Genomic DNA, 27,085 nt, shown 5'->3' with positions numbered 1-27,085 from the left:
CCAGAAGTGAAATATACACCCATCGATCCCATGATCTCTGGAAGAGCATCCCAAGCATTATGGGATGTATCTGAACCTCATCTGGAAGCCGCCTAGAGTGGTCATAACGACCAGATAGGCGGGATATAAATTGAATGAATGAATGAATGAATGACTGACTGACTGACTGACTGAATAAATAAATAAATAAATAAATAAATAAATAAATAAATAAATAAATAAATAAATAAATAAATAAATAAATAAATAAATAAATAAATAAATAAATAAATAAATAAATAAATAAAGGCCAGATAAAGGGCTCCAAGTTAGGGGTTGTAAACCCAGCTCTCTGACTCCCGTCCGCTCTGGCAAGCATGGAGCCAATGCGGGGGGGGGGGGGGAAACGGTTTCTTCTGGCTTCTTCCTTCCATTTATCGTGCACCGTTCCTTAAGTAGACCCAAAGCCACCTACTGGGATCTCCTTTTCCCCACTTTGTCCTGCCAATAACCTTGGAGGGCAGGCTGGCTGAGAGAGAGGGATGGGCCCACGAATGGCATCTTCTATCTGCCCCTCTCAGGGGACAGACCTCTCCCACTTGAGAAGCCACGCTGGAACATGGGGTTGCTGATCCAAAGGCCTGGGGAGGGGCGGTGGGCGGACTGCAGTTCCCCACCCCTACTTTACATGCTTTCCCGTCTCTCTCAGCACCTCAATAATGCCTTGCAAGCTGCTTTAGGTCACACCATTTCCCAGTCTGAGCATGGGCTTTGTAATTCTTTGCAGAATGTGAATGGGATTGTAGTCCTTGATAATTTCTGAAAGCCCCCATCTTCTGGGGGTGAAGGATTATTTTGTTGTAGTTCCTTCCTCCTGCTGCTTGCCTTCTGGTGGTCAGTAGAAGTGTTTTGAGGTCGTGTTAGGGCAACCCCTTGCCTCGGATAGCAGAGAAATGAGGATCTCCCCATAATTCTTCCTTGTTTTGCTCTTGGTCAGGGGTTCTCCCCTCTCTCTCTCCCACCCCAAGCTGGTTTTACACCCGAGATCTCCTGAGTGATCACAGCAGCCCTTGCAAGATGAGCTGAATGTATAGGTTGGGGGTTTTCCCCTCCTTCTTTCCAGTGACTCTCCTCGTGCTTTCCTGAGGGGCCTTTCATGGACCTGGTTTTCTGAGGGAAGACGCCAGAGCTGTTCATGGCTGCTGGTGGTGTGTGTGTGTTTGTGGGGACCATCACACACTGTCGTGTGGGGACCAGTGACGTGCTCATGTTGTGCCTCGTAGACTCATGTAGAAGTATTGGGCTGGAAGGATCCCCAAGGGATTTGAAGCCTTAGAAAAGGGTGCTGTGAGAAAGGACCGTACATGATGAAGTATCTCCTTGGCTCTATAGGTCTCTGTCATAATTTTTGAATACAACCCCAAAATTATCTACATTACACAGGTCTAATTCTGCATGTTGTAATCCACAGACATAAATCTCTAAACCTCTAGATTTCACCCTCTCACACACAGAGAAAACAGCTTTTGGATTCTTAACCTCCAAGACTACTCTTAGCCACCTTCTCCAACCTTTGCCTTCTGTTGTTAATGTTTTGAAGACGGATGCTGCCATCTTCTTCTTCATAGGAGTTGTTGTTCTTTGGGAGGTGCCCTCCATAGAGTGTAATTGGCAGCAAGACTGTGACTCCCAGTGTCCTTTGTACCCAGGAGGTAAACTACATTATTTCACCTTGTCATTCTTGCCCTTTATGGATATGAACATTTCTCAGAGTGTGTCTAGACAAGGAGGCTGCCCGCAGCTTGAATTTGGTCGATGTAAAGTTTCCTATGACACCTAACAGACTGTTATCATTCACACAGAATGTTGAATTATCTCAGGCAATGTTTAGGGCAAAAGTATAGGCCACACTTCAAATTGCTTCATTTCTCACCAGGATCATAGATTGATGGCTCTCCTCTGTCTTTAACACCCCTTTCTTCCTCATTTCCTTTTTAAAAAAATAAGTTTCCAACAAGTGACATAGCGCTGAATGGATACTAAAACATCTGAAACTGCAGTGCATATTTGGAAAAATGCTAATTGGAAAATATAATTTAAAAAACTGTTTGGAGGAAATACAAGAGATACTATTTGATGGGAGTCATCGCCCTGCAAAGGCATAACACCTCCCCTTGAAAGGTAGGGCAGTACAGCCAGAGCATCCTGCTTAATGCTCATCCAGTTTAGCTCAATGTCAAATAAGCACGACAGTTTCACAAGTTGTATCAATGCAGCGCTATGTCAATGGCCAATTTTTTCTTCGATGCCCAGCTCTCAGTGTTGTCCTAGGAGACACCCACGAATGCTCCTTTGGACTGACACGGGCGATGACGTACGCCAAAACCTGGAGAAAAAAAAACACAAAGCAAGCAGAATTGCTACAGAAAAACACGAACATATAAACACTAGCCCCTGCCAGCTGAATCAAAAGTTACAAATACCTGTGGGAAAAGTCCACGTTGAGTCCCAATTAGCTGTACATCGCAAAATCATATGGGGTTGTAATTTTTAACTGTAATTTTAATATTAATTTGTAAACCACGCAGAGTAGTGTTTTCACTAAAAGAGCAGTCAAGCAAGCAAGCAAGCAAGCCAACAGAAAATACATTGAATTAAACCATTCCAACTTCAGCACAAACTAGTCGCGCCTTCTGTCTTCTTTTCACTACTTGACTGATTTCACTTGCATGTTGTCTACATTTGGTTTGTGGGGGGCGGTTTCACATGGAAATTTGTAGATCTTATTACATGCCCTTTTAAACATGTTGCTTCATAGTGTGTCAACATTGGAGGCATTCAAGAGAACTTTAGACAACCCTCTGCCCGATCTGCTTTGATTTGAATTGCTGCTGTGAGCACGGGGTTGGACCTGATGGCCTTATGGGCTCCTTCCAACTCCATGATTCTATACCTATTCTTGTACGCTTAGCCCCATTCACTAAGGTACGTTTTCATGCATTTTTGAAAAACATACATTTTGAGTTTTGTACATTTCTTTGTTTATGATTCAGAAAGGATGACGGGAACAAAACGAGCGGGTGCTTGTGACAGGAAACGGTGGCCTGTGATAGGAAACTGAAATATATGTGCACGCTTTCACGAATGCTCTCACACATCAGGATGTGAAGAAATTAATTTCAGATTCGGTTAATGGGTAATATATTCTCTCACCCTGCCCCAGTTTACAACCATGAGGAAAAGAAAACACTATTTTACTTTCAGATTTTTTAAAAAATCACTTGCTGGCTGCTCCATAAAATAACACCTTTCAAATGGTAAGAGTTTAATCACCACAGAGAGGAATTTCATGACACCCAGTAATGACTTGGTACATTTTTATGGAATGAGCCCAGACTTTCTGCTGAGGGCTTACTGATTAAGTACAGTCATGCCCCACTTAACGATTACCCCATATAACAACAAATGCACTTCACGACGATGTTTTTCAGATCGCAATTGCAATCACAAAATGATGTTTTAATGGGGTTTTTTTCGCTTTGCGGCAAGCAGTTTCCTGCTTCAGGAACCGATTCTTTGCATTACGACGATCAAAACAGCTGATTGTCGGGTTTTCAAAATGGCCGCTGGCTGCTCAAAGTGGCTCCCCGCTGTTTTTAGGAGGCATTTTTTGCTTAACAGGCACCCAAAAATGGCCGCCATATGGAGGATCTTCGCTGGACAAGCAGGTATTCAACCCATTGGAACGCATTGAATGGTTTTCAGTGCAATTCAATGGGCTTTTTTATTTTGCTTGATGACATTTTCGCTCTACAGTGATTTCACTCGAACGAATTAACGTTGTCAAGCGAGGCACCACTGTACCGAGTAACCAAATAATGGGAGATCAACAGACAACTCTATGAGCTGTCCCTTAGCTAAGAAGAAAGAGGAGATTCCATGCCATCATCCTTAAATCTACGTGGCCCACGAATCCAAAAATATGTCATCAAAATATTCTTATTTCTCTTATCAGCCTCGCTTTTTTCTTCGGCTGAGGAGATTGTCGTCCCACTGCTATCAAGACTCATGAAACGGCTGCAGGAGGCGAACGAGCAGTTCTGGAGCAACTTTTGCTGAAACTCCGAGGTCATGAAATAGTAGATAACGGGATCCAGGCAGCAGTTGAGGCTTGCGAGACACAACGAAATGGAGTGGAAATATAGGACTCCGTGACGCACGGAGCAGGCCCGAATCGCCTCCAGCTTCACCATCATAAAGAGAGGGAAGTTCATGTGGTAGGGCGTGAAACATATCAAGAAGACCGCCACGCATCCTAAGATCATGCGCCAAGCTTTGTGCTTCTCATTGGTCTCTTGCAAAGGAGGATGGCCTTCCTTCAAAGATTGCCTCATTCGCCACGTGCAAGAAAGGATGATCGCGAGAGGTACCAGAAATCCAGAGAGCTCTGCTACAACGACCATCGTGACGGAGGCTCCCATAGTCAATTGTCTCACTCCAAGATCAGCAAAGCAGGTGTCGGTATTGTTGGTCAGGCTTGGGCTCCTCAGGATCGGAAGGGGTAAACAAGCAGCCCCCACCACAGTCCAAATGGCGGCACTGACAGCTACATCGTACCTGCACTTCCAGTCTTTGGCTTTGAAGGGATGCCTCAGGAAAAGGTATCTTTGGATGCTGATGCAGGTCAGGAAGCAGATGCTCGCATACATGTTGAGATACTTGAGATAGAAGCAAAGCTGGCAGAGGACGCTTCCAAACGGCCAGCTGCGGTTGATGTAGTAGTACATCCGTAAGGGCAAAGAGCAGACATGGGCCAGGTCGGCGACAGCCAAGTTCACCATGAACACCACGGCTTTGCTTTTCTTCTTGATGAAGTGGCACAAAACCCAGAGGGCGACGGCATTGCCTACAAGGCCAGGGATGAAAATGATGGTATAGGTGGCTGCGTACATGGAGGCATGGAAACCCACTGGAGGATCACTGCAGTTTTCAGAGGAATGCCCATCCTCCATCTCCAGAAGATCGTCGGGCTTCCCGACGACGGTTTAAGGCAGGCTGGAGAATCACTGGGGAAAAGATAGAAATCCTATTATGAAAAGCATGTTGGAGTTTTGTTTGCAACCTCGCATGCTACCCTGTGGTTTGTGTGACTAGGAGGGATGTTTCTGGGTTGGATAACTATCTGTCTATCTATCCAGAACTAACCAATCAGTCCTTCTAGCCTTTGAATTCCAAGAGAGCCCTACCTCTCTACTGAGTGCTCTTTCTGCTCTCACTTTCCTCACTTAGAAGCAGTGTTGTTTGTTTGCTGTTGATCAGTTTGGTTGGTTGCTAAGGATGTGTGCATTAAAGTGTGTAAAGCAGCACAGGCAAGTGTGTAATTTCAAGCAACTGAAAGCAAAGAAATGTTTTTATTCTTTCTCTTAGAAATGTCTCAGAGTGAGTTATTCAGACTTTAAATGCTATTAAAAGTTATTGTCCTCTGTGGATCTCTACTTGTACTGCGTAGCAAAAAGAGAATTTTCCCAGAAATTGAAAACTCTGAACACCCTCCACACCCAATCTTATGGACTACAAGCCAGGAGGAAAAAATTGCTGGTCTATTTGTGCGACGTGACACATTTTGGATATTGTCTCTTTTGGGTAGTTTGGTTAGTTAAACCTTCCAAAATACACCCCTTTTTCTTTTAAATGCCATTCTGTCTCTGTTGTGGGCCAAAAGGTATGTATTAGAAGAGAATAGGCATGGGGAAATTCTAGAGTATGGAAAATCACTGTTTTGAGCCACTTTCTTCCAGGAAACATTTTCAGTGGCCAAACTGGGTGGGGAGTTTAAGGGATCCGTCCAAAAACCTGCAGAAATTTTACAAGTAAGCTGAAGACCATTTTCTGGGCTCAATTCATTTCTGTCTCCAATTACATGTCCTGGTTAGAGATCCAGTCCCCTCCCTCTCTTCCCCAAGTGGAATCATGCACTCATCACAGTAGTTTGAAAATCTCAGGGCTTTTTCCATGTAAATCCTTGCAATGGGAAATAATTACACAGCCTCAGAGTCATCGAACCAGAAGGGAGACTGTTTAGGGCAGGTACTTCTGGAAATGTACAAAAACATCTGTTGCTAGTGACACACAAAACACACCCTTGACATTTCACAGGGTCTCAGTACCTTGGCTAAAAATATGTACGACCTTAGTTCTGCTTTCTAAATGAATCTCTTTCATCAACGGAGCTTACAGTGGAAAAAGTTAGCATTTCCGCAGCTGGGCATGACGAGTGGGAGGGACCCATCCTGCTTGAGGGCATCTCACCAACAACCAGTTGATTTCAGAGGGAGGTGGAGAATAGTGAACTGGATGCCTAGGGTCTAATCCAGAATGGCTCTCCGGATGTTCCTACCAAAGGGAACTGGAAGCAGTGTGGAGGTGAATAGCCAGTGTGTTTGTGTGGAAACGTCGTATCAGTTTTATATAGGCATAAAGGAATTATAATTTTAGAACTGCAGAGTTGGAAGGGACCCTATAGATCATCAGGTCCAGCTCCTGTCAAGGAGGCTTGGTGGGGAATCGAACTCCCAACTTCCAGTTCTGCAGCCCAAGATCTAAACCAAGAAGTTGACTTACGCTGCCTCAGATCCTTGGTCCATTGAGCCAAGCGCCGTTGACAACTGTCAGCAGCTCTCCACAGCATTTCAGAAAGAAGTCTTTCCTACTCAAGGCTGTACATAGAACCTGTGTGTAGAACAGATGCTCTACCACTGAGCCACAGTTCTCCCCCCAAAGACGGAGGTTTGCTTCTTGAGACACCAATATGTCTTCTTGAACTATTGGGTAATCCTGTAGTTAAGGCTACACAACCAATTCGGCTGAATCTCAGATCTTGAAACAAGTTGGTCAGATTTCAGATCAAGTCTGAATTGGATCAGACTGGGATTGGATCAGATCCGGATAGGTCAATACTCTTTGAGGATAGCCAGGGGAGATCCTCTGTGGTCCCCTCTCATGCTCTTTAACACCCAGCCTTATTCAGAGTGCAATAACAGTGGTAACCAACTCCGATTTCGGGTTTTATTCATGAAACATACAACCTTGTTTCTCTTTTCTCATCAAAAAGGAAGTCCTACCTTGCTAAGGAGTAGGATGAAAGAGGTAACTAATTTGCATGATTGGAATTTACTAATTGATGTAGGGTGTGTGTACTTGTTGCAGAGATGAAGATTCAGAAGCCTTCGCATTCTGATTATTTAAACAACCAATGGATTGTGTCCAAAATATTGTTCACATAGCAATCCACAGAAGCCATCACATTGAATGGCAGGCCATTGAAAACTAGGAAGTGGCCTAGGAACCATTACGATGTGTTTGGCTTGCAGAACATGTCAAAAATGCCACTTGGATGTCTCAAAACATGGTTTCCTAAGATGTTCAAGAACAAAAGATCAAAGAACTTGACATCATTATCCTTGTTGCCTATTCATTGATGTAAGCTGCCTCTTTATTCATTGTTCATAATTTTTTTAAAATATTGCTTTTTAATTAATTAAAGGGCCAGTTTGCAGAACATGCTTTAAAGCAGTGGTTCCCAACCTTGGCTAATCCAGATGTTCTTGGACTGCAACTCCCAGGAATCCTGGCCAGCACAGCTGTTGGTGAAGGCATCTGGGAGTTTCAGTCCAAGAACATTTGGGGGACCCAAGATGGGGAACAGCTGTTTTAAAGCAACATCGGTGGAGCAAAAAGCCAAATCAGAACTTAAAGCAAGAATAAAAAATATATTTTTAGTAAATAACTGATAAAAATATCATTTTAGTCTCAATACTCAGAAAATCTCATTTTTGAGAACCAACTGTCCCCACCCCATCCCGGATATATACGAACATAAAACTAATATCATTTTTCTAACTTCAAATAGCACTTAGGCAAAGTTTTAAAAAGAGATATAAATTGTTCCATGCAACTTCATTTTTCCCCTCTGCGCCCCCCCTCCCCCGGCTTAATCCTTAGAAAACAGTCAAGCAAATCTCACATATTTCTGGTTCTAAAAATATAAGATTCAACGGTGGGATCTGGCAGTGCCAAAGCAGTGCCTTTTCAAGAGGAAATGTATTTCCACGGCTGATGCAACTCTGCAGTCAATCGATTAAAATCGTGCCTTTCCTAGAGCCAATTCTGAATGAGTTTGTTTATAAGCAAAGTCTCTTGAATTCAGGGCAAAATTTTAATGTGTTGACCCTAACCGTATTACGTGGGAAAGAAAAGACATCTGTTTCATGGGGATTTTTTTTTCTCTTTCTTTCTCACGCCAAAGTCTGCTCAGAGTCGTGATCTTCATTTGCCAAAGGAAACATTTTCGAGAGACGAACCAGCCTTACCTCACTCTGACTTCCACGCTTCCGACCGGCGACAACCACAGGGGAAACGGAGAGGGTCGAAAAGTAAAAGAAGCCCCCTTTGCGGGTGGTTTTGGCTCCCCATGTCGGCCAAAGCGTCTTGTCCTCACCCTCTAGAACTCTTGTCAGTAGCAGAAGTTTTCAGCCTGCCTTGAGGTCCAAAACCAGGAGCAATGACTGTTTGAAAGGAATTCCTGAGTCTCGCCTCTCTTCCCACTTAAAAAAAAAAACAACACTCACCACAGCATTTGGAAGTGAAGCATCTGAACATCTGACATCACAATTATAGGTTTTGCTGCCGGAGGAAGAGCTTGGCTGTAGATTTTCAGTGACATTCCCATTTTATTTTTATTTTTGCATTCATGCTCCACTTGTGTACCTTATACTTCCTTCTCCTCAGAGGGTTAGCCACTTAGGCATAGAAACAGACATGACGAGGAACTGAGTCCAGGAAGTTACAATCTCAGATCAATTCCACGACAATTAGGCACGACAATTTTGTCAGCCTTATTCTTATCCTCTCCGCAGGCCCGCAAACATTAGAAAGGAGAGAAGGGAGCCAAGGAGTGAAGTGATCCTGAGCCAGACAGGACTGCTTGAGAGGGCAGCCTGGGATCATGAAGGATCTTGGCATCCGCGCGCAGGGATCCGGTGGTTTGGGAACAGGAAGCTATGCCTCACCACAAAATGACCCTCTTTGTTCTGCGACTCCCTGTCAGCTTCCACGGGTCTCCATCCTCTCCTGCTTCCTCCTGAGGGAAAACTGATATATCACTTCATTGGCTGGTCACTGAAGTAAAACAGCGCTAGATTGTAAAGAAAAAGAAGGGGGAAACCACCCTCTGTGTCCTGTTCTGTCATCCCCCCCTTGCAAGAAGCAGGGAAAGCTTTTATATATAGCTTTTACAGTGGTGCCTCACTAGACAGTTACCCCGCATGACAGTTTTTTTCGCTAGACATTGACTTTTTGCGATCGCTATAGTGATTCGCAAAACAGTGATTCCTATGGGGGAATTTCGCTGGACAATGTTTGGTCCCTGCTTCACAAACCGATTTTTGCTAGACAACGATTTTTACAGCTCCCTCCGTGCTCGCAAAACGGGTGTTTTCAGGACCTAAGCTTCTCAAGACAGCTATTTAAACAGCTGATCGGCGGTTCGCAAAGCAGCTTTCCTATGGCCGATCTTCGCTAGACAATGGCGATTCTTCCCCATTGGAATGCATTAAACAGGTTTCAATGCATTCCAATGGGGAAATGCTTTTTGCTAGGCGATGATTTAGCTAAACAGCAATTTTAGTGGAATGGATTATCATCATCTAGCGAGGCACCACTGTATATATACATATTGACATATTCTCTCTCTCCCCTGCCACACACACACACACACACACACACACACACACACACACAAACAAATAAACCAATATCCCCTGCAAGGGACCCCCCAAAAGCTGCAGGTAGTCACAGATAAGGACCGAGCTGATTCACAATGGCCCTGCATCATGTGGTCACTGCAAAATAGCATGAATCAGCCCGTTCCCAGAGGAGTCCAAAATGGGTTGTAGAGGGATTCAGCGCTGACTGAAGGACTGCTGAAATTTTAATTTCCCAGAATCCCCCTGATGATCAGCAATTTCACCGGGAAGTGGATACTGGGAGACATCGTTGAAAAAAGACGAAAACTCAAGAAAAATGCACGGGTTGAAGGATCTGCACATTTGAAATGCGTTACAAGAATATGGTTAATGCTCATATAGGCATTGCGTCTTACTGCGTCTTTTAGTATCAGCCCTGACTACCGGATTCTGCCGTGCCATTATGCTGCATCAGCTACTGGTCTTTCATGTTGCAGAGTGGTGTAACAGCAGTATCATCGGACAGCGATTCCATGATGTCAGTAACAATGATACTGATCACTCAAAGATATTATCTTAAACTGAAAGCATCTTTTTTTCATTTCCTTTCCTTTTTTTTTCCTGGCTGTGAAAGAGAATGGGCCAGAAAAACTGCAGGGCTACCATAAAAAAAATTGAGGTCTTTACACAAGTGCTTGTTCTGTACTCAGAACCCCCTAACAGGACTATCCCGTTATGTGTCTTTCACCATCCATGAGGATTGTTAGAACAAATCACTCTGTATTAAGAGTGAGCAAAATCCTCTTGGGTAATGTTATGCCAGTTCCAGCACTGGTTAATATATCATTTAAATTAATCAAAAGCTCCCTGTGATCGTTTCCCGAGGCTCCCCAGGGCTTCCTTTTGGTTTGGCAGAGTCTTTGGAAGACTTAGGATTTAGGGTGCGGGGGGGGGAGGATTTTTAATTAAAAAAAATTTAAATGCCACCAAGCCACTGTCCCCAGTGTTGGAACCTGCAGTGGTGATCAAGCAGTGATGTTTAACTCTTAAAGGTTCTCATTCCAAGGCTCCCGAAAGCATCCCAGGGGCAAAGAGGAGCGTTAGGAAGCCTCGGAAACGGGAAACGGAAGCCTTTGATTCAGTTATATTGCATTTTCCTGCACCAGATTTGGTTTATGCTGGTGTAACTCCACACAACAAGATTTGGCCTGCTGTAAAATAAGCACACAAAATGCATAACCAGCGCAACAAGGGAGCACCTATTTATTTATTTATTTATTTATTTATTTATTTATTTATTTATTTATTTATTTATTTATTTATTTATTTATTTATTTGTTTGTTTGTTTGTTTGTTTGTTTGTTTGTTTGTTTGTTTATTCATTTATTCATTTATTCATTTATTCATTTATTCATTTATTTCTACTTATATCCCGCCTATCTGGTAACATGACCACTCTAGGCGGCTAGTTTATCTCCTGATATTTTTCTTTTGCCAAATGAAGAAGTGAAGGTTACAATTTATATATGCTAGAAGACTGTTGAAACTGGTTTCCTTAGTGACTGGTAGATCAGATAATATTTTGTCTATGGAGATGGGGAGGCGTTTGCAAAATGACTCAGAGGTTTTGGCAAGGGCTGGCAGAAATGGGCAGATTTATAAAAGGCCCATGTTTTTTTTTCCTGCATCTCTGGTGGTTTCCTTTAGGTTCAGAGCCAGCCCTATCATTATGCGGAATGAAGTAACCGACTCAGGAAGCACATGATGGAGGCAGGACTGGCAGCCCCCCATCATTCTTCTTGAGTCCCTGCCTTCTGTTGAGAAAACAGAGCCACGCGTGCCACATGGTTTCTTCTGCACCCCTTAAACAACCCTGTCCCCCTCGAGGAAACTGGAGGACACTGCTTCACTGCCAGTACTAAAATCTCTAGATAAGGTGAGGAAATGGGTGGGAAGGGCTAAGCTCCATGGGAGATGCAAGGAATTAGGGAGTTTAGTAGACTTTACATACTAGATTTTGCTTGTGGTGCCTCCCCAAAAACACTGCAAGACCTTTAAAACTTTGGATCTCACATGGAACTTTGCCCCACTGACTCAAGATTTGGGAAAAATAGGTTTTATTCTTTATAACGGCAGAACATGTTCAAGCCAATTTCCTATTTTGTGGCCTTCTTTAGGGCTTCATGGGGGGGGGGGAAGGAATGCAACAATACAAGCAATTAGACACTTATTCCTTTCTTTTATCTTTATTCTTTTATCGTTTTTAAATAATGTGCCATCCGGTGAATTCTGACTTACAGTAGCATTGATTTTTATCCACCCAGCCAAGCAGCATGGACATGGCCATTGGCCCTAGGCCAGGTCTGTGGACTTTCTCGCATTCAAGAGATGGGAACTACCGCTTGGTGGAAAACTGAAGCTCTCGGGCCCTACAGCCAGGATGATAGTGGCCATGATGAGGTTAGAATTCTAGAAACTATTAAAAAAGGGGTTCCCCCTCTTGGCTGCTGCTCCAACTGTACAAACGTTCACGTCAACTCATCCCTTGACAGCTCATGAACCTTGGCTGGTGGGGGCACTCAGAGGACTTCTTTCCCCCCCGAGGTGGGCAGGTCAGCCTCCTTGTGGCCAAGGGAGCTGTAGATAGGAAGGGGTGAGCCAGTGGTTGCTCAGAAGATGCAGGAGACCTTTCTCGAAAGGACCACATTGATGGGTGGGAGGGCTTCCTCCAGCAAACCCTTCCAGTGCTGGATTTTCAGTGGAAGCCAGTCTATCTGGCTGGCAGGTGGCCAAAGCGTCCTCCCCGAGGGATGAAGGAAATGGGGTTGGTGGTCCTGACCCCCACATTGGACCTCTGTGGTTAGCCTGTTGGTATCAGCCAGAAAGTATTTCACTATCCATTCTGAGGATCTTCCAGGAAATCTTAACACGAGGGGACCAAGGAATCCAACACACTCGTCCCTGTAAAAATTGTGTGTAAAGTCAACCCACAAACAATTGCATGCTCTACCGCGGTGGTTCCCAGCCTTGGGTCCCCAGGTGTTTTTGGACTACAACTCCCAGAAGCCTTCGCCACTCACTATGCCTGCTAGGATTTCTGGGAGTTGTAATGCAAGCACATCTGGGGAACTAAGGATGGGATCTGCTGCCCCAGAGGGTCATTTGCATCCATGCAACGGTGTTGCCGATTCTCACAAGGCCCTCCTTGGGATCCCCTTTCCAGAAGTGGAGATGGAGGACAACGGAAAGGGGGAACCTTGACTGTTCTTGGGAAGTGTCAGTTTCCCCAAATGTCTGGCTTAATCGGGACATTCCAAATTCAACCTGAAATGGCAGAGGGAAGAAGCAGCTACAGTGGTGCCTCGCTAGACACTTACCCGCATGACAGTTTTTTCACTAGACATTGACTTTTTGTGATCACTATAGCAATTCACAAAACAGTGATTCCTATGGGAGAATTTCGTTGGACAATGTTTGGTCCGTGCTTCGCAAACCGATTTTCGCTAGACAACGATTTTGACAGCTTCCTCCGTGTTCGCAAAACAGGTGTTTTGGGGACCTAAGCTTTGCAAGACAGTGATTTAAATAGCTGATCGGCGGTTCGCAAAGCGGCTTTCCTATGGCTGATCTTCGCTAGACAATGACAATTCTTCCCCATTGGAATGCATTAAACAGGTTTCAATGCATTCCAGTGGGGAAGTGCTTTTCACTAGACAATGATTTCGCTAAACAGCGATTTCAGTGGAACGAATTATCATCGTCTAGCGAGGCACCACTCTACTGACATTCGAGGTCAAGAAGAGCAGCAAAACTTCATTCTGCAAGGAGATTTTTATTTTTTATGGGTTGGAAGACTGACATCCAAGTGTCTTCCCCTGTCATTGAAGGGACTGGCGGGGAAAGAAGAGCGTATTAATTTTTGCTTGCTTTAAGACAGAAATTGAGTGTCTGCCTTTGGTTCTCCTTTTTTAAAAAAAACCCACACTGCTAGTCCGTGTGTTCTGTGAGCTGTTTGGGCAGAAATACGTTCAATGTGTGGTTTATCTGCATAACACCCTGATGATTTATCGCTCTGTCTGCACTTCCTTTCCAGTAAAAAAAAATGTATATCTTTAAGTTGTTTCATTTCTGTCTGTGAACCTTACTGCAAAACAAGGTCTGCTATGCTGTTGCTAATGATGATCATGATGACGTTGATGTTTGCAGCCTAACCCTGGGAGGAAAGGCCAAAGAAATGGGGACCTTTCACTGAAAAGCAACATTCATGAGATGAGGACCTCTTAAGAAAAATAAGTTTTGTCCTTCATATCGGCTCAACTTGTTCCAGCCAATCTCTTATTTTGTGGCTCTCTTTAGGGGGGTCACGAAAGGAAAAGAGACATTAAAAGCAACTGCTTCCACAGGATGTCAAAATAAAAAATTTTCAAGAGTCAATGACCTCATCATCGTGTCATACCAAGCTATGGTTCCCACCAATCATCAGCTGCCACAGCAACACAGAATAAGAACAATCAGATGGCCTCAAGAGTCAGTTTCGACTCATGGAGTTTTCCGGGTTTTCCAGGTAGGGACAACTCCGAAGTGGCTTGCCATTCCTTTCTTCTGTGGACTGTCCTGGGACGCTGCAGCTGGCCCAAGGCCACCCAGGCTGGCTCTTTTGAGAGGCCCAATGGGGAATCAAACTCCCAACTTCTGGCTCCGCAGCCACAGACCTCAACCATGGAGCTCTTCAGTTTCATGGACAGAGGGAAGGCACAATATTTATAGCCCGGGGCTGAGACTCCAATGGCATAACATCATCCTCAGTGTCTTCAATGACCCAGTAGACCCTGAAGACAGGCCACTGGCAAGGTGCTCCTGGCCACTGCCACTCATTGGTCAGCCGGGCATGACGGACAAGCGGTTGAACGGGTGGGAGTGTGGTGGCAGCAACCGCAGTTGCACCAGCTGTGTTTTCAACGGCCAGATTAACACCCTTAGTGCTACTTCTGCCACCAATGCGCTCCTCAGCCACTGCCATGCAGCCACATGGAGACACATGGAAACAAATGCCCATTTCAGGCCGCTTCATGCTGTTTCGCACATGAAGTAATAAAGCTCATTGTGGGTTACCTGCCGATGTGTGGTTCCTCCTTCTCTCTCCCTCCGTCTCGACTTTGGCTCCCTCACCCTCACTCTGTGGCTTCTTTCTCCTCATTGTGGCTCTCCCCCCCCCCAGCCATGTTCGCTGCCTCTTCTTCCCGCGGTAAGATGGCAATGTTCATCTACCCACACCCACACCCCACCCAGAGGTAAACCCACTTCCTCTCCATGAAACTCAAATCCTGAGTTTCCCCATAGAGGACCCAGGAGTCTGGCCATTGCTATGAAATGCTTCAACAAGGATGTGCATCCAGTGTTTACAAACGATCTGCTCCATCAGATAGGTCTGTTTCAGGTCATGCCTCTCCTCAACGACAAGACGGATCATCTTCCTATAGAGAAAAGGAGAGGGAAGCCTTTTCTTTTGAGTAAGCAGGGACAGATGTTTCGGGACATAACTAGTGTAACTACCGTGGACTGCAAAAATGGTATTGAAATGAGTCAATAAAGGGAACATTTCTCCAACAAAAGAAAAACCATTAGAACTTCAAAAGGACCGCTCTAAAGGGCTTCAGATTTGCTACTGAGCATGCTCGTTGTGTCTGCTAAGACTCTGCAAGACTAGGGTTCAAAAACCAGTTTAAAAGCTATCACCTTTGGTTTGGACGGCCCCCTGCTATCCGTCAGGGCTGTACTAACCCGCCACGAAATATCAGAGGTGCATTCCTCAGCACCTCACATTGATCTTGGTTGCCTATTGGAGTGAATCATGGGCTGGGCCAGGAGAAAGGGAGGGATCCTGCTTGCTACACTCAGGAGCTGACCATGGTGCCTGTATGTTTGTGGGCCATAATGGATATTCAAGGGATTCAAGGTCAGGACCAGCCCAGCATACACAGCTCCAGTTTCCTGTGCTCTGATTCTCACATTTTGCTCTGACGTATTGAGACTGCACTTCTGAAGGGGGCCTGATGTTTGTCTTCAATGGTTGTCAGCAGTATTGTACTCTATATCCTCCCCTTTTCTTCTGAATGATTATTTTATTCATCTAGTACATATTTACAGAGAGACACAATGAATAAATTCATGGACGACCAACTGAAAACTCATGATCAAGCAACCTAGGCTGCAACCCAGTGTGCGCACGGGGTGAATTAGTCCCGTTAATTCAATTGAAATCAGTAGGGTTTCTCGTTAGCAAATGTGGAAAGCAGTGGCCTGCGCCATTTCTTCAACCGGAAGGCTTCTTCACAGACACATTGTCCAGAAATCTGTCACCTAATTGTCAAGGACACAGCAGCTCAGTGGCGTGGCATGGCATGTGCTTGGCATGAAGTAGGATCCAGTTTAATTGCTGGCATCTTCAGGTACATTTGAGAGATGGCTCTTAAATCTTTCAGTGCCCTCCTGTGTCCACCTTGGGAAGAATGCATTATCATTTGGTAAATTTTCTAGCATATCCCATTAGAGATGGCCACAAACTCCTGGTTTGTGGCCTTCTATATATCCCATAGAAGAACTGAGTTCAATCGCCAACATCTTCAGGCAAGGACGAGGGGCACTGCTATTTGAAAACCTGGTGAACTGCTTCCATTCCGTAAAGTCAACAGTCTCTAGCAGGAATGGAAACTGGACGCAAACACGCCTTCCTACGCCTATCGTTCTTTGTCCAATTTGGAACCCCCATTCATTTATTCCTTAAAAGAGGACGAACTGTCTTTGCTCATCAAACGACTCCGGATGGCCAAGCTGCTATGCCTTAATATCTGACCCTGGAATTCGGACGTCATGAAAAAATAGAGAATTGGATCCAGACAACAATTGAAGCTCGCCAGGCTTAAGCAGAAAGGGTGAAGGTACAGAATATGGCGTCCTATGGTACAGTCCTTGATGACATTCTCCTTGACCATCATGAAGAAGAAGAAGACGATGTGATAGGGAGTGAAGCACACAAAGAACACAACGGCACATGTGGCAACCATACGCAATGCTTTCTGTTTTTCCATCGTGCTTTGGTGGGGGATTTGACGTTCCTGCAGTGAAGCTTTTGTTTTCCACGTGCAATACACAACAACGGTAAGGGGGACAAAGAAGCCAACGACCTCAGCCATCATCACGGCCACAATGGAATTTGTCTTGCTTCCGATCTTCTTGACGCTGAGTTCGGTGAAACATGTCTCGGGGGAATCAAAACTTCTCAGCAGCGGAAAGGACAAGCAAGCGGCCCCAACCACGACCCACACTGCAAAACACACCGCCGCGTCGTATCTCCGCTTCCAGTCCTTGGCTTTGAAGGGGTGGAGCAGGAAGAAATACCTTTGCACGCTGATGCAAGTGAGGAAGCAGATGCTGGCGTACATGTTCAGATATTTCAGATAGAAACAAAACTGGCACAAGAATCTCCCGAATGGCCACCTGTAGTTGATATAATAATAGATCCGTAGAGGTAAGGAGAGGACGTGAATGAAGTCTGCCACGGCCAAGTTTACCATGAAGAGCACAGTTTTGTTTTGCTTGCCGACAAAGCGGCATAAAATCCAAAGGGCCACGCTGTTGGCCAGGAGCCCTGGGATAAAGATGATGGTGTACGTGGCGGCATAAAGAGAATGCTGGAAATCTTGACCAGGTCCACAGTTTTCTGTGGCACTTGTGCTCTGCATCAGTAGCATCTCTGTGCTCCAGTTAAAAACCCTGTGCCCTGGAGGGGTTACTGCCTTGGAATGATTATATACTCTGTAAAGTAAAGGAAAAGAGCATGTTGGTTATTTTCACCATAAATAGCACACACATGAATCAGCTACTGGATGCACCCATGCGGTGACTGGAATCCACTGGCCCACAGTGATGATGTCATCAGTAGAAGCCAATTGCTGCTGGTTGAAGGTGGCCTTTCTTGAGTTTGAGCTGCCTGCAACTCTCTTAACACTGCGTATGAGTTGCGTGTGGCTCATAATCGCCTTGAATCAGCAGCAATTTGTGTCTGACCGCAGGGACTTGCCGTTGCTCTCGATGACATCATTGTTGCGCCCACAAAGCTGCACAACGGGATTTCAGCCATTATAAAAGTGCTTCATAAATCATTTCATAAATAGCTGTGTTCATTCCAGTGTTTATATTCAGCCTTACTGTGCTACCTCCGGGATGCTCAAGGTCGCAAATGCCAACAAAGCTTGAAAAACAGTTGTATAGTTTTCCTTGTTCATTTTTTATAGTAATTAACATAGAAGGAGCTGAAGAGTGGGAAAGCATTGTGAGTACATTCAATGGGCCAGTTGTTCACTTCCAGAAGCATTGCACCGGAAACTTGCTGATCTGTGCAGTGCTCTGATATGAATAAAAAAATATGACAACACAATCAAGATAAACAAAAGCATAAAGCCCATTCACTAAAAAGCTGAGGTGGGGCAATGGAAGACATGGTCCAACTGTACGTTCACCACAACAGAACCTGGCCATCAGTGAAAAGCCATACTGAACCCAGGGGAGAGTGATGATCATCAGGGTCTTAGTTCATTTGCAATAGGGAGATGGCTAATGTTCTGGTGGAAATGACCACTACAGGGTGGAGATCTTTCAAAGATGACTTCCCATGATCAGACCTTGGCAAAGTTCCTTTTGTTGGACTATACATAACAGAACAACAACTGGCTTCCAGCTGATATTCCAGTAGAGCAGCTATCTATGGTTGATATTCTTGAACCTAGATTTAGAGTGCAGTACGACACATGTCTACTTAGAAATACATCTTCTCAATTTCACTAAGGATCCTACCAGGTCAAAGGGTATAGTGCAGTGGGTCCCAACCTTGACTCCTCAGAGGTTCTTGGACAAAAACTCCGAGAAGCCTTCACCGCTCGCTGTACTGGCCAGGATTTCTGGGAGTTGTAGTCCAAGAACATCTGGTGGACCCAAAGTTGGGATAATGCACAAAGCTTCAGATTTCTTGGTTCATCAGACTTGCAGAAATATCAACGTCTTTACTGATTTTTTTTTAAGGCTGTTGCCCCAGAAAACTTTCTAGTTCTTACAGATGGTTTGGGTGTGGTGCAAACTACTTTTACAATAAAGCAGGATTTCCGTTCTCACTATTCTCTCTCTCTCTCTCTCTCTCTCTCTCTCTCTCTCTCTCTCTCTCTCTCTCTCTCTCTCTCTGTGCAAGTTGTTTTATGCTTGCTGGATTTAGTATGCAGCCTTCCTGTAAAGTGTCAAACAGACTCTGTACTTTTGCAACAGTTTTTTTTTACAAACCAACTACAGTTAAAACAAGAGAGAGAGAGAGAGAGAGAGAGAGAGAGATCAAACTGTTTCTTCTCTCCTTCCATGTACCCATATACCAATGTTGCTCTTTTAAAATGAGTTTCCTTATAGAGTTGAAGGACCTCCAGTCCAGTCCCCCGTCAGTCAGGAAGCCACAGTCCACTTCCGTGACAGAACAGTCAGCCAGCCTCCGTTTAAAAATTTCCCACAAAACCCAGTTGACCTCCTTCTGAGGTTCGACGGTTGAACCCATCATTCAAGAAAACATGGGCCTTGTAATGCAATGTTGCAATGTTTTGTTGCAGATGTTGGGTAGTTCGTCAACATCAGTTGTGAGGTATACGGTTCCAAACTCAAGAAACCACAGTAATCAATCGATCAATCAATTGATCAATCAATCAGTCAGTCAGCCAGCCAGCCAGTCAGTCAGTCAGTCAGTCAGTCAGTCTGTCTGTCTGTCTGTCTGTCTGTCTGTCTCTCTCTCTCTCTCTCTCTCTCTCTCTCTCTCTCTCTCTCTCTCTCTCTCTCTCTATCTATCTATCTATCTATCTATCTATCTATCTATCTATCTATCTATCTATCTATCTATCTATCTATCTATCTATCTATCTTGCACAGTCTTCTCCATATCTATCTATCTATCTATCTATCTATCTATCTATCTATCTATCTATCTATCTATCTATCTATCTATCTATCTATCTATCTATCTATCTATCTATCTATCTATCTATCTATCTATCTATCTATCTATCTATCTATCTATCTATCTATCTATCTATCTATCTATCTATCTTGCACAGTCTTCTCCATATCTATCTATCTATCTATCTATCTATCTATCTATCTATCTATCTATCTATCTATCTATCTATCTATCTATCTATCTATCTATCTATCTATCTATCTATCTATCTATCTATCTATCTATCTATCTATCTATCTATCTTGCACAGTCTTCTCCATATCTATCTATCTATCTATCTATCTATCTATCTATCTATCTATCTATCTATCTATCTATCTATCTATCTATCTATCTATCTATCTATCTATCTATCTATCTATCTATCTATCTATCTATCTATCTTGCACAGTCTTCTCCATATCTATCTATCTATCTATCTATCTATCTATCTATCTATCTATCTATCTATCTATCTATCTATCTATCTATCTATCTATCTATCTATCTATCTATCTTGCACAATCTTCTCCATATCTATCTATCTATCTATCTATCTATCTATCTATCTATCTATCTATCTATCTATCTATCTATCTATCTATCTATCTATCTATCTATCTATCTATCTATCTATCTATCTATCTATCTATCTATCTATCTTGCACAGTCTTCTCCATCTCTACCAAGAGAGAAGACCAGAATTTCCAGTCAGCTAGAGTTTTGGGTTAGAGTCGGAGTCTTAAAAAAGGAACTTTTGTGTAGTTCTGAGGATTCCACCTTAAAAGGCCAATGCTTCGGGAAGGCATAGGAAGAGCAACTGTGTCATTTCCAAAGAGCTGTTGGCTTGCTTCAGCAGAACAGACGTGATGGCTTGTTCCCATCCTTATTAGGTTTCATTTCTTTACTTCATTTGTTTACTTCCCCTCATAATCTTCCCAATAAGAGGGAAACAAACAACGCCACTTTAGGAGAAGTTTCTTCCTCGTCCCGTGTGACACAGACACGTGAGGGCTTGGGATCCTCTGCAGGCCAATGTCCCTCCTGGAACGTCCCCAGACAAGCCGAGAATGCCTTCTGCTTTGGCTTTCTTGCGTTGTCCTTCCATAGTTGTTATTGCACCCAGCGTAGGCCTTTCCAAAGTTGTACAAAGAAGTGCTGCGACGCTGGGCAAAACCCCCTCTGAGGGAAATTTATTCCTCCACTTTCAAAAATCTCATTTGAAAAGAACAAGAACAATCAAGGGTGGTCGGGAGACATCCCGCATCCAGCACAGGCCTGTGCGTTAAAACGTTCGGGACTGCTAAGCTTTTTGCTCCTGGGTGTTAATGCACGTGAATAGGGCATGAGGAACTGCTCTGTGAGATGGGTGGGGCAATTAAAAGGATCAGATTAGGCATGGAAAAGGGAGAAATTAATAGCTCTGTGTTTCTTTTGGTATCTGGCTGAGTCGCCAGCGGTTGGGGGTTCAATTCCCCCGTGGTGCCTCCTTGGCAGAAGCTGGACACTATGATCTTTCCAGCTCTGCAGTTCCGAGGTTACTATCAAGATTGTCATCATCTTAGAAACGCAGAGCCGGAAGCGCCCCTATGGATCATTAAGTCTAGCCCTTGTCGAGGACGTACAGCGGGAATCGAACTCTCAACCTTGGGCTTCAGATGCCTAAACCTCGGAGCCATCCAGTTCTAACATTTTCCACCATGGGGGGAAAAATTCTCTAAATAAGGAATTAGAAGCTCCTTTCCAAATTAGGATGTTATGAAGAACCCCACCCCACCCAAATTGTGGAATAAGTTATAAAGATGGGTTTTCTAGCTGAGGTTGCTTCTGTAGAAACAAACAAAACCCAAAATCCATATTGAAGAGAGCAAAATCTCTGTACAGACCTATTAAGTATTCATCTCATTTTATTTATAGTCCACGAGGCACCTTACAAAATGAGGTGGGGGTAAAACGATGGACCCCTATATTTGTATTCTCAAAGGCTTTCACGGCCAGGATCTGATGGTTTTTGTGGGTTTTTCGGGCTCTTTGGCCAAGTTCTGAAGGTTGTTCTTCCTCTTTGGCCGTGTTCTGAAGGCTGTTCTTCAGAACACGGCCAAAGAGCCCGAAAAACCCACAACAGCCATCAGACCCATATATTACCATCTTAAAATCAGACTGAATGCATCGTATGGAAGTAAAACCATCTCAAAACATTAAAAACCAAACCAAACCCCAGGAGCGCACAGGGTTTTGTTTTTTTAAAGAAGAAAAAGGCACCATTCCATGATTTTTTTAAAAAGCACAAAACAGAAAACTTTCTCTTTAGCCCACACAGTTTCCTAAAGCTGGCCAGAAAAATATTTGCTAGCCCGTGGAAAGAGAGTGCTGGGGGAGCCTGAATCACAAGACGGAGAGAAAGGCGTTCCCTTGAAGCTCTGAAAATCTGGGGAGTTTTCAACGGGATCTGGAAAGGGACCAGTAGCCAGTGGCGGTGTGGTGTGCATGCCAGCTGTATATTCCCCGTCCCTCTTCCACGCCAACATAGCATTTTGGATCAGCTGCGCTTCTTCAGCACTCTCTCAAAAATTAACCTTTAAAGCTCCCCCTCCAGGAAAGTGCTCTCTCGCTTAGCTCTTCTAGCTGACAAAGTTCCCGATTCTCTCCTCGGTGAGTCTTCCAAGTTTGTGGGGGGTTTTTTTTGTTTTTTTGTTTTTTGTCGCTTTGGGCAGTGGCACCGAGATGTATGTGATCACTTCGCTCCGGACGCTTCCTCTGCCAAAGCTTGGCATGCATCGCAACAGCTCTGCCTGCCCGGCTCGGAACAGAGGTGCAATGTCTGAACAGCGTTTCCTAGGCTGGAAAAAAAAAGGGAGGGAGGGCCTTGGTTCCAGTTTTCGGATTGCACGCAGACTGAGACACCATCAACAACTGGATGTCATGGGCAAGAAGAGATGGAAGTGGGCCACAAAGCTACCCTGTTGACAGCATGCAGTAATGTTCTCAGGATTGCTCTGTTGAGAACGACTGGGTAGCTCCATGGTTTAGGTCTCTGGCTGTGGAGCCAGAGGTTGGGGGTTCAATCCTCCACTGTGCCTCCTTGAGAGGTGCTGGATTCGAGGATCCATTGGGTCCCTTCCAGCTCTGTAGTTCTAAGATTATTGTTGAGCAGCTGGATAGCTCGGTGGGGTTTAGGTCTCCACCGGTTGGGAGTTAGAGTCTGCGCTGTGCCTTCTTGACAGGAGCTGGACTTGATGATCTATAGGGCCCCTTCTTAGAACTCTGCAGTTCTAAGATGAAGACTAAGAGAGCTTCTGCATTATGAAGTGCACGAGCAGGACCTCTTGAGCGGTTTGTGCTGTTGCTGTGGTTTACGCCTTTCCTGTTCACTTCACACCAACTGAGCAAGCTTTGAGTGAGCTGTTTGGGCTTGCCCCCGCGGCGGCCTCTTGGCCCACACCTTGTTATTGCACCATATCTATTGATAATAAACACTCATCTGGCATTATACTAGCATAGCCGTGTGAGATGGCATCGCAAGAGAGCAGCTTTGCTGTATATATCGCTGGTGGTCCACCCTTCTCCCCGCTTGGTTGAGAAAGCACACAGGAAATGGCCACTTACTGGCTATCAGGCGAAAAGGAAAGAAAAACATTAAAAAATTAAAAGATGAGAAAAACATTGTGGCGCCTTAACAACTAACTGCTGTATTTTTAGGTGAGCTTTCGTAAACAAGTCCACTTCCTCAGGCTTGTCTACGAAAGCTCACATTAAATATATATCAGTTAGTCTTTATGGTGCCACTGTGTTTTCGTCTTCTTTAATTTTAATTCTGCCTGATATGCTAGCACAGAGTAACAAGGCAACCTCTTCTAAATCTATACATATTCCAGATTGCTGGTGTAAATAAATTCTTTATAGCTAGGAAGTGTTAGCTGCCACCTCACCTCAACCATATTCTACACACACGTATTGTCAACTTTCTCTCTGGATCTCTCTAAAGAAGGAAGACATCTACAGGTGTTGTGATGAGGGTTATAATATACCTAACTTTCTCCACTCCAGCGTTTCAACAGGCTCCAAAAAGTATCTCAAACACTCTCAGTAGACAATTCCAAATTTTTAAAAATCTATTCATTACAAAGCTCATCCCATTTACAGCTTTTGTAGAAGATGCTTGTGTTTCTTTGCCTGTTTTGAATCTAAGAGAGAAAAAATAAAGACTATTTAAAAAAGAAAAAAGCAGGGTGTTTCCAGTGTGGAATGAGAGGCCTTGATAATTTTTAGACAAAAATAGCATTTCTTCCAATTTGCATTCTGCATCGAACAAACTTGCTCCATCTACTTTTTAATTTTTTAAAAAAATAAAAACGTATCCAATTAATCAGTTGCCTAAAAGGCAGCCAATTAGTCAAGAAATTGATCTCAACAGCCTCGCTCAATCTTTCAAGACAGCGATGACTCTTAACATTTCACTGCCTCTGGCTTTTGACCACTTTGTAGGCGCCTTCAAACTGTCTCTCCCCCCCCAAAAAAAACCCGAATGCTGGTCTCAAACCTTTTAGTTCAGATTTTGTCTCCCTAGGTGGAAACGTCTTCTTAAAACTGGAGTCCCACAAAATATTTAGAAAGCCTTACCCCATTGGAACATTCTAGCATCGGCAAAAATGAGTCCTGGTGGAAGGAAGCGCAGACCTGGTGCAAGACGAGTGACTCCTTCGATGCTTTATCGTCTGATGGAAATACAGAGAAAGAAAGAAAAAACACCGAAAAACCTGCCACCTGGTAAGAACAGGCAGTCGCTGTACAGTCAGATTCTCTTAACAGGAAATTTTACAAGCTGTTGTAAAGGCACCTAGTGTTTAAACCACAGAAACCGTTTTTTGCATAGGAACAAATCTGAGCAGCAACGCTGAGGTGGGTTGTGTCATATAGAAACCCAGCAAACAACATCTGGGTAAAATTCACTCCCACACAAAGGTATAGGGGGGTGGTCATGTCACAGCACCCTCCTCTCGCTCGCCTGACTGGGAAATATACATCCTTGAGTATTGAGTTCTTAAGTGTCTTAAATTTATGGCTCCCAACCTTGGGCCCCCAAACGTTCTTGAACTGCCACTCCCAGAAGCCTTCACCACTAGCTGTGCTGGCCAGGATTTCTGGGATTTGCAGTCCAAGAACATCCCACATCTGGGCTAGAACAATGGTTCCCAACCTTGGTTCCCCAAACATCCTTGGACTGCCACTCCCAGAAGCCTTCACCACTAGCTGTCTTGGCAAGGCCTTCTGGGAGTTGCAGTCCAGGAACATCTGGAGACCCAAGGTTGAGAACCACTATCTTAAACCATTTGTAGGCAAGCTCCGGAGGTCCAGGGGCATCGACACCCAAAAATAAACTGAGAAGTGACTGGACGTCCATTTCCCAGTTCGAAAAACCCAAACAGAGGGAAAAACAAGACACATGGAGACTCCCAAGAGTTGAAACGGCTTCGTGTTTTGTGGTGATGGGCTTCAGGAGAGTCTGAGCAGAGCCCGGGAAGAAAGAAAGGCCCTTAAAATCCAGGGTGGTCTATGGTTTGCAGGATTTCTATGCTTCTTTACAGTATTTCTTCAGAAAATAAGGAAGTCTCGGGCGAAAACTGAGCAGCGTCCAGCTGCAGAGACTCTGTAGATTTCCTGTTTCGAACAGGAAGTTGACGTTGTCTGGGAATAGAAGAAGTAGCTGTGTGATCCATTAGAGTGCTAATTTGGGTAACAACATAAATATCTGGGGATTTTGGACTAGAAGTATTAGACTCATGAGGCCAATATTAGCACTTTGGGGATAGAGTGTATTTCCTATCTCTGGCGTGAGACTCTCTGTCAGTCCACTTCCTGTTCTTTGGTTCCACTATTTGATAAAGAGGCCATGGGAAGACCAACAATCAGACTTTAGCTGGGCTAAGCAATTAAGGTGTGCATCATCTTTTAAAAAATGAAAAAGCTTTCGACAGGTTGACGGGGCATGACGAGGTTACTGTATCAGAAGGGTGGTTTTTGAGCCCTCTGCTTTCCAGACATAAAAAAATGCTCTTCCCAAAGCGGTCCTTGTTAGTTCTAAAAGGGAGCTACCCAGCCATCGAATTTTTGGCCTCGGAAATCCAATCCGGAGAAAACACCGTAAGTCAGACAGATGTCTTTCTTCACCTAAGATGCCATTGCTTTGAACAGTGACTACGTTTGGCTCATATGTCAATGCGGTTGCGTGGTGGTGATTAGAGATGTAAAATTTCTGAAATTTCCATTTTTTTTTCTCTCTCTGTTTCGTTCCAGGAAAAAAAGAAGGAAGTTTTTGGAAATTTGACATCTCTAGTGGTGATACGGTACCGTCTTCCCTGACAGAGGCATCTACGTCTTCAAAGATAGAACATCCATACTTTTTTGCAGCCTGGTCTATAAATCTGGATGGGGCCCACATATAATCTATGGGGAGTCGGGGGGGGGTAACAGGATGTAATTTTGGATCATCCTTGTCGGCCCTTGGAGGTCTACCATGCTGTCCCTGTGAAAGTTAAGGTTTCCTGAGAAATGAGACTCAAGGAAAGTATTTTCGCTTGATATGCAGATATCTGCAGAGATGCACAGGAGGACTCATCTCAGCTTGATGCGCTGTCCTGGCAAGTGGTTTCAACCATGTTGCTATACAGATGCGAAACATCCGAATATTCATGTTCCAGGTTTCTGACAGCCTTGGAAAGGTTGGGAAGGGTTAACACCCAGTAGTCTGATGACTCACAGATATCAGCAAACCAGGCTCACGGAGGGCTTCTAAATCACCAGCCAGAGCTTCCTTTCTCTGTTATGGTTCATCCTCTTTCTTCGGTTGGCCATGTGGAAGATGATCCCAAGGCAGCAGGGAACGAGAAACCACTAAGTAGAATCAGGGCTGTGAGGAACTTGTTTGTCTCCCAGATTACACTTCTCTGCTGGTTATCCAAATACACCTGCTTGCATTTTTTTATTTTTTGGCTTCTTTTTACCACTTTTGTATTGTTTTTTAAAGTTTCGTCTCTGTAGTTTTTCTTCCTTGCATTAACAATTTTTTTGTTTTGAATGTGTTGGAACTTTAAAATCAATTAAAGTTGATTTTAGTTGACGTGGTGGCGCTGTGGGCTAAACCGCAGAAGCCTGTGCTGCAGGGTCAGAAGACCAAGCAGTCGTAAGATCGAATCCATGCAACGGAGTGAGCTCCCGTCGCTTGTCCCAGCTCCCACCAACCTACCGGTTCGAAAGCATGCAAATGCAAGTAGATCAATAGGGACCACCTCGGTGGGAAGGTAACAGCGTTCCGTGTCTAAGTCGCACTGGCCATGTGACC

At 44.3% G+C, this 27,085-nt stretch overlaps 2 protein-coding genes across 5 annotated transcripts; both read right to left on the bottom strand.

Annotated features, from left to right (window-relative positions):
• Window positions 1-2,523: 2,523 nt before the first annotated feature.
• LOC110086629 (putative P2Y purinoceptor 10) lies at window positions 2,524-9,729 on the bottom strand. 2 transcript variants are annotated; one of them, XM_072981150.2, is made up of 2 exons: window positions 8,349-9,729; window positions 2,524-5,045 (listed from the first exon to the last, which is right to left on the bottom strand). In XM_072981150.2, exon 2 carries the CDS (start codon window positions 4,989-4,991, stop codon window positions 3,897-3,899), a length of 1,095 nt encoding a protein of 364 aa, XP_072837251.2. In that variant the 5' UTR covers window positions 4,992-5,045; window positions 8,349-9,729; the 3' UTR covers window positions 2,524-3,896. The 2 variants fall into 2 exon arrangements, with proteins under 2 accessions (XP_072837251.2, XP_072837252.2); XM_072981151.2 differs by having other exon boundaries at window positions 8,607-9,729.
• Window positions 9,730-15,824: 6,095 nt separating this feature from the next.
• Window positions 15,825-26,834, bottom strand: LOC110086651 (putative P2Y purinoceptor 10). 3 transcript variants are annotated; one of them, XM_020807720.3, is made up of 3 exons: window positions 24,367-26,834; window positions 22,323-22,586; window positions 15,825-17,537 (listed from the first exon to the last, which is right to left on the bottom strand). In XM_020807720.3, exon 3 carries the CDS (start codon window positions 17,471-17,473, stop codon window positions 16,496-16,498), a length of 978 nt encoding a protein of 325 aa, XP_020663379.3. In that variant the 5' UTR covers window positions 17,474-17,537; window positions 22,323-22,586; window positions 24,367-26,834; the 3' UTR covers window positions 15,825-16,495. The 3 variants fall into 3 exon arrangements, with proteins under 3 accessions (XP_020663379.3, XP_020663378.3, XP_020663380.3); XM_020807719.3 differs by lacking the exon at window positions 22,323-22,586; XM_020807721.3 differs by lacking the exons at window positions 22,323-22,586; window positions 24,367-26,834 and adding an exon at window positions 24,287-24,338.
• Window positions 26,835-27,085: the final 251 nt, after the last annotated feature.

Source organism: Pogona vitticeps, chromosome 11 (assembly GCF_051106095.1).
Source record: "Pogona vitticeps strain Pit_001003342236 chromosome 11, PviZW2.1, whole genome shotgun sequence".
Lineage (NCBI taxonomy): Eukaryota > Metazoa > Chordata > Lepidosauria > Squamata > Agamidae > Pogona > Pogona vitticeps.
Note: the sequence above shows the minus strand (reverse complement) of the source record. Positions and strands in the feature narration are given on the sequence as shown.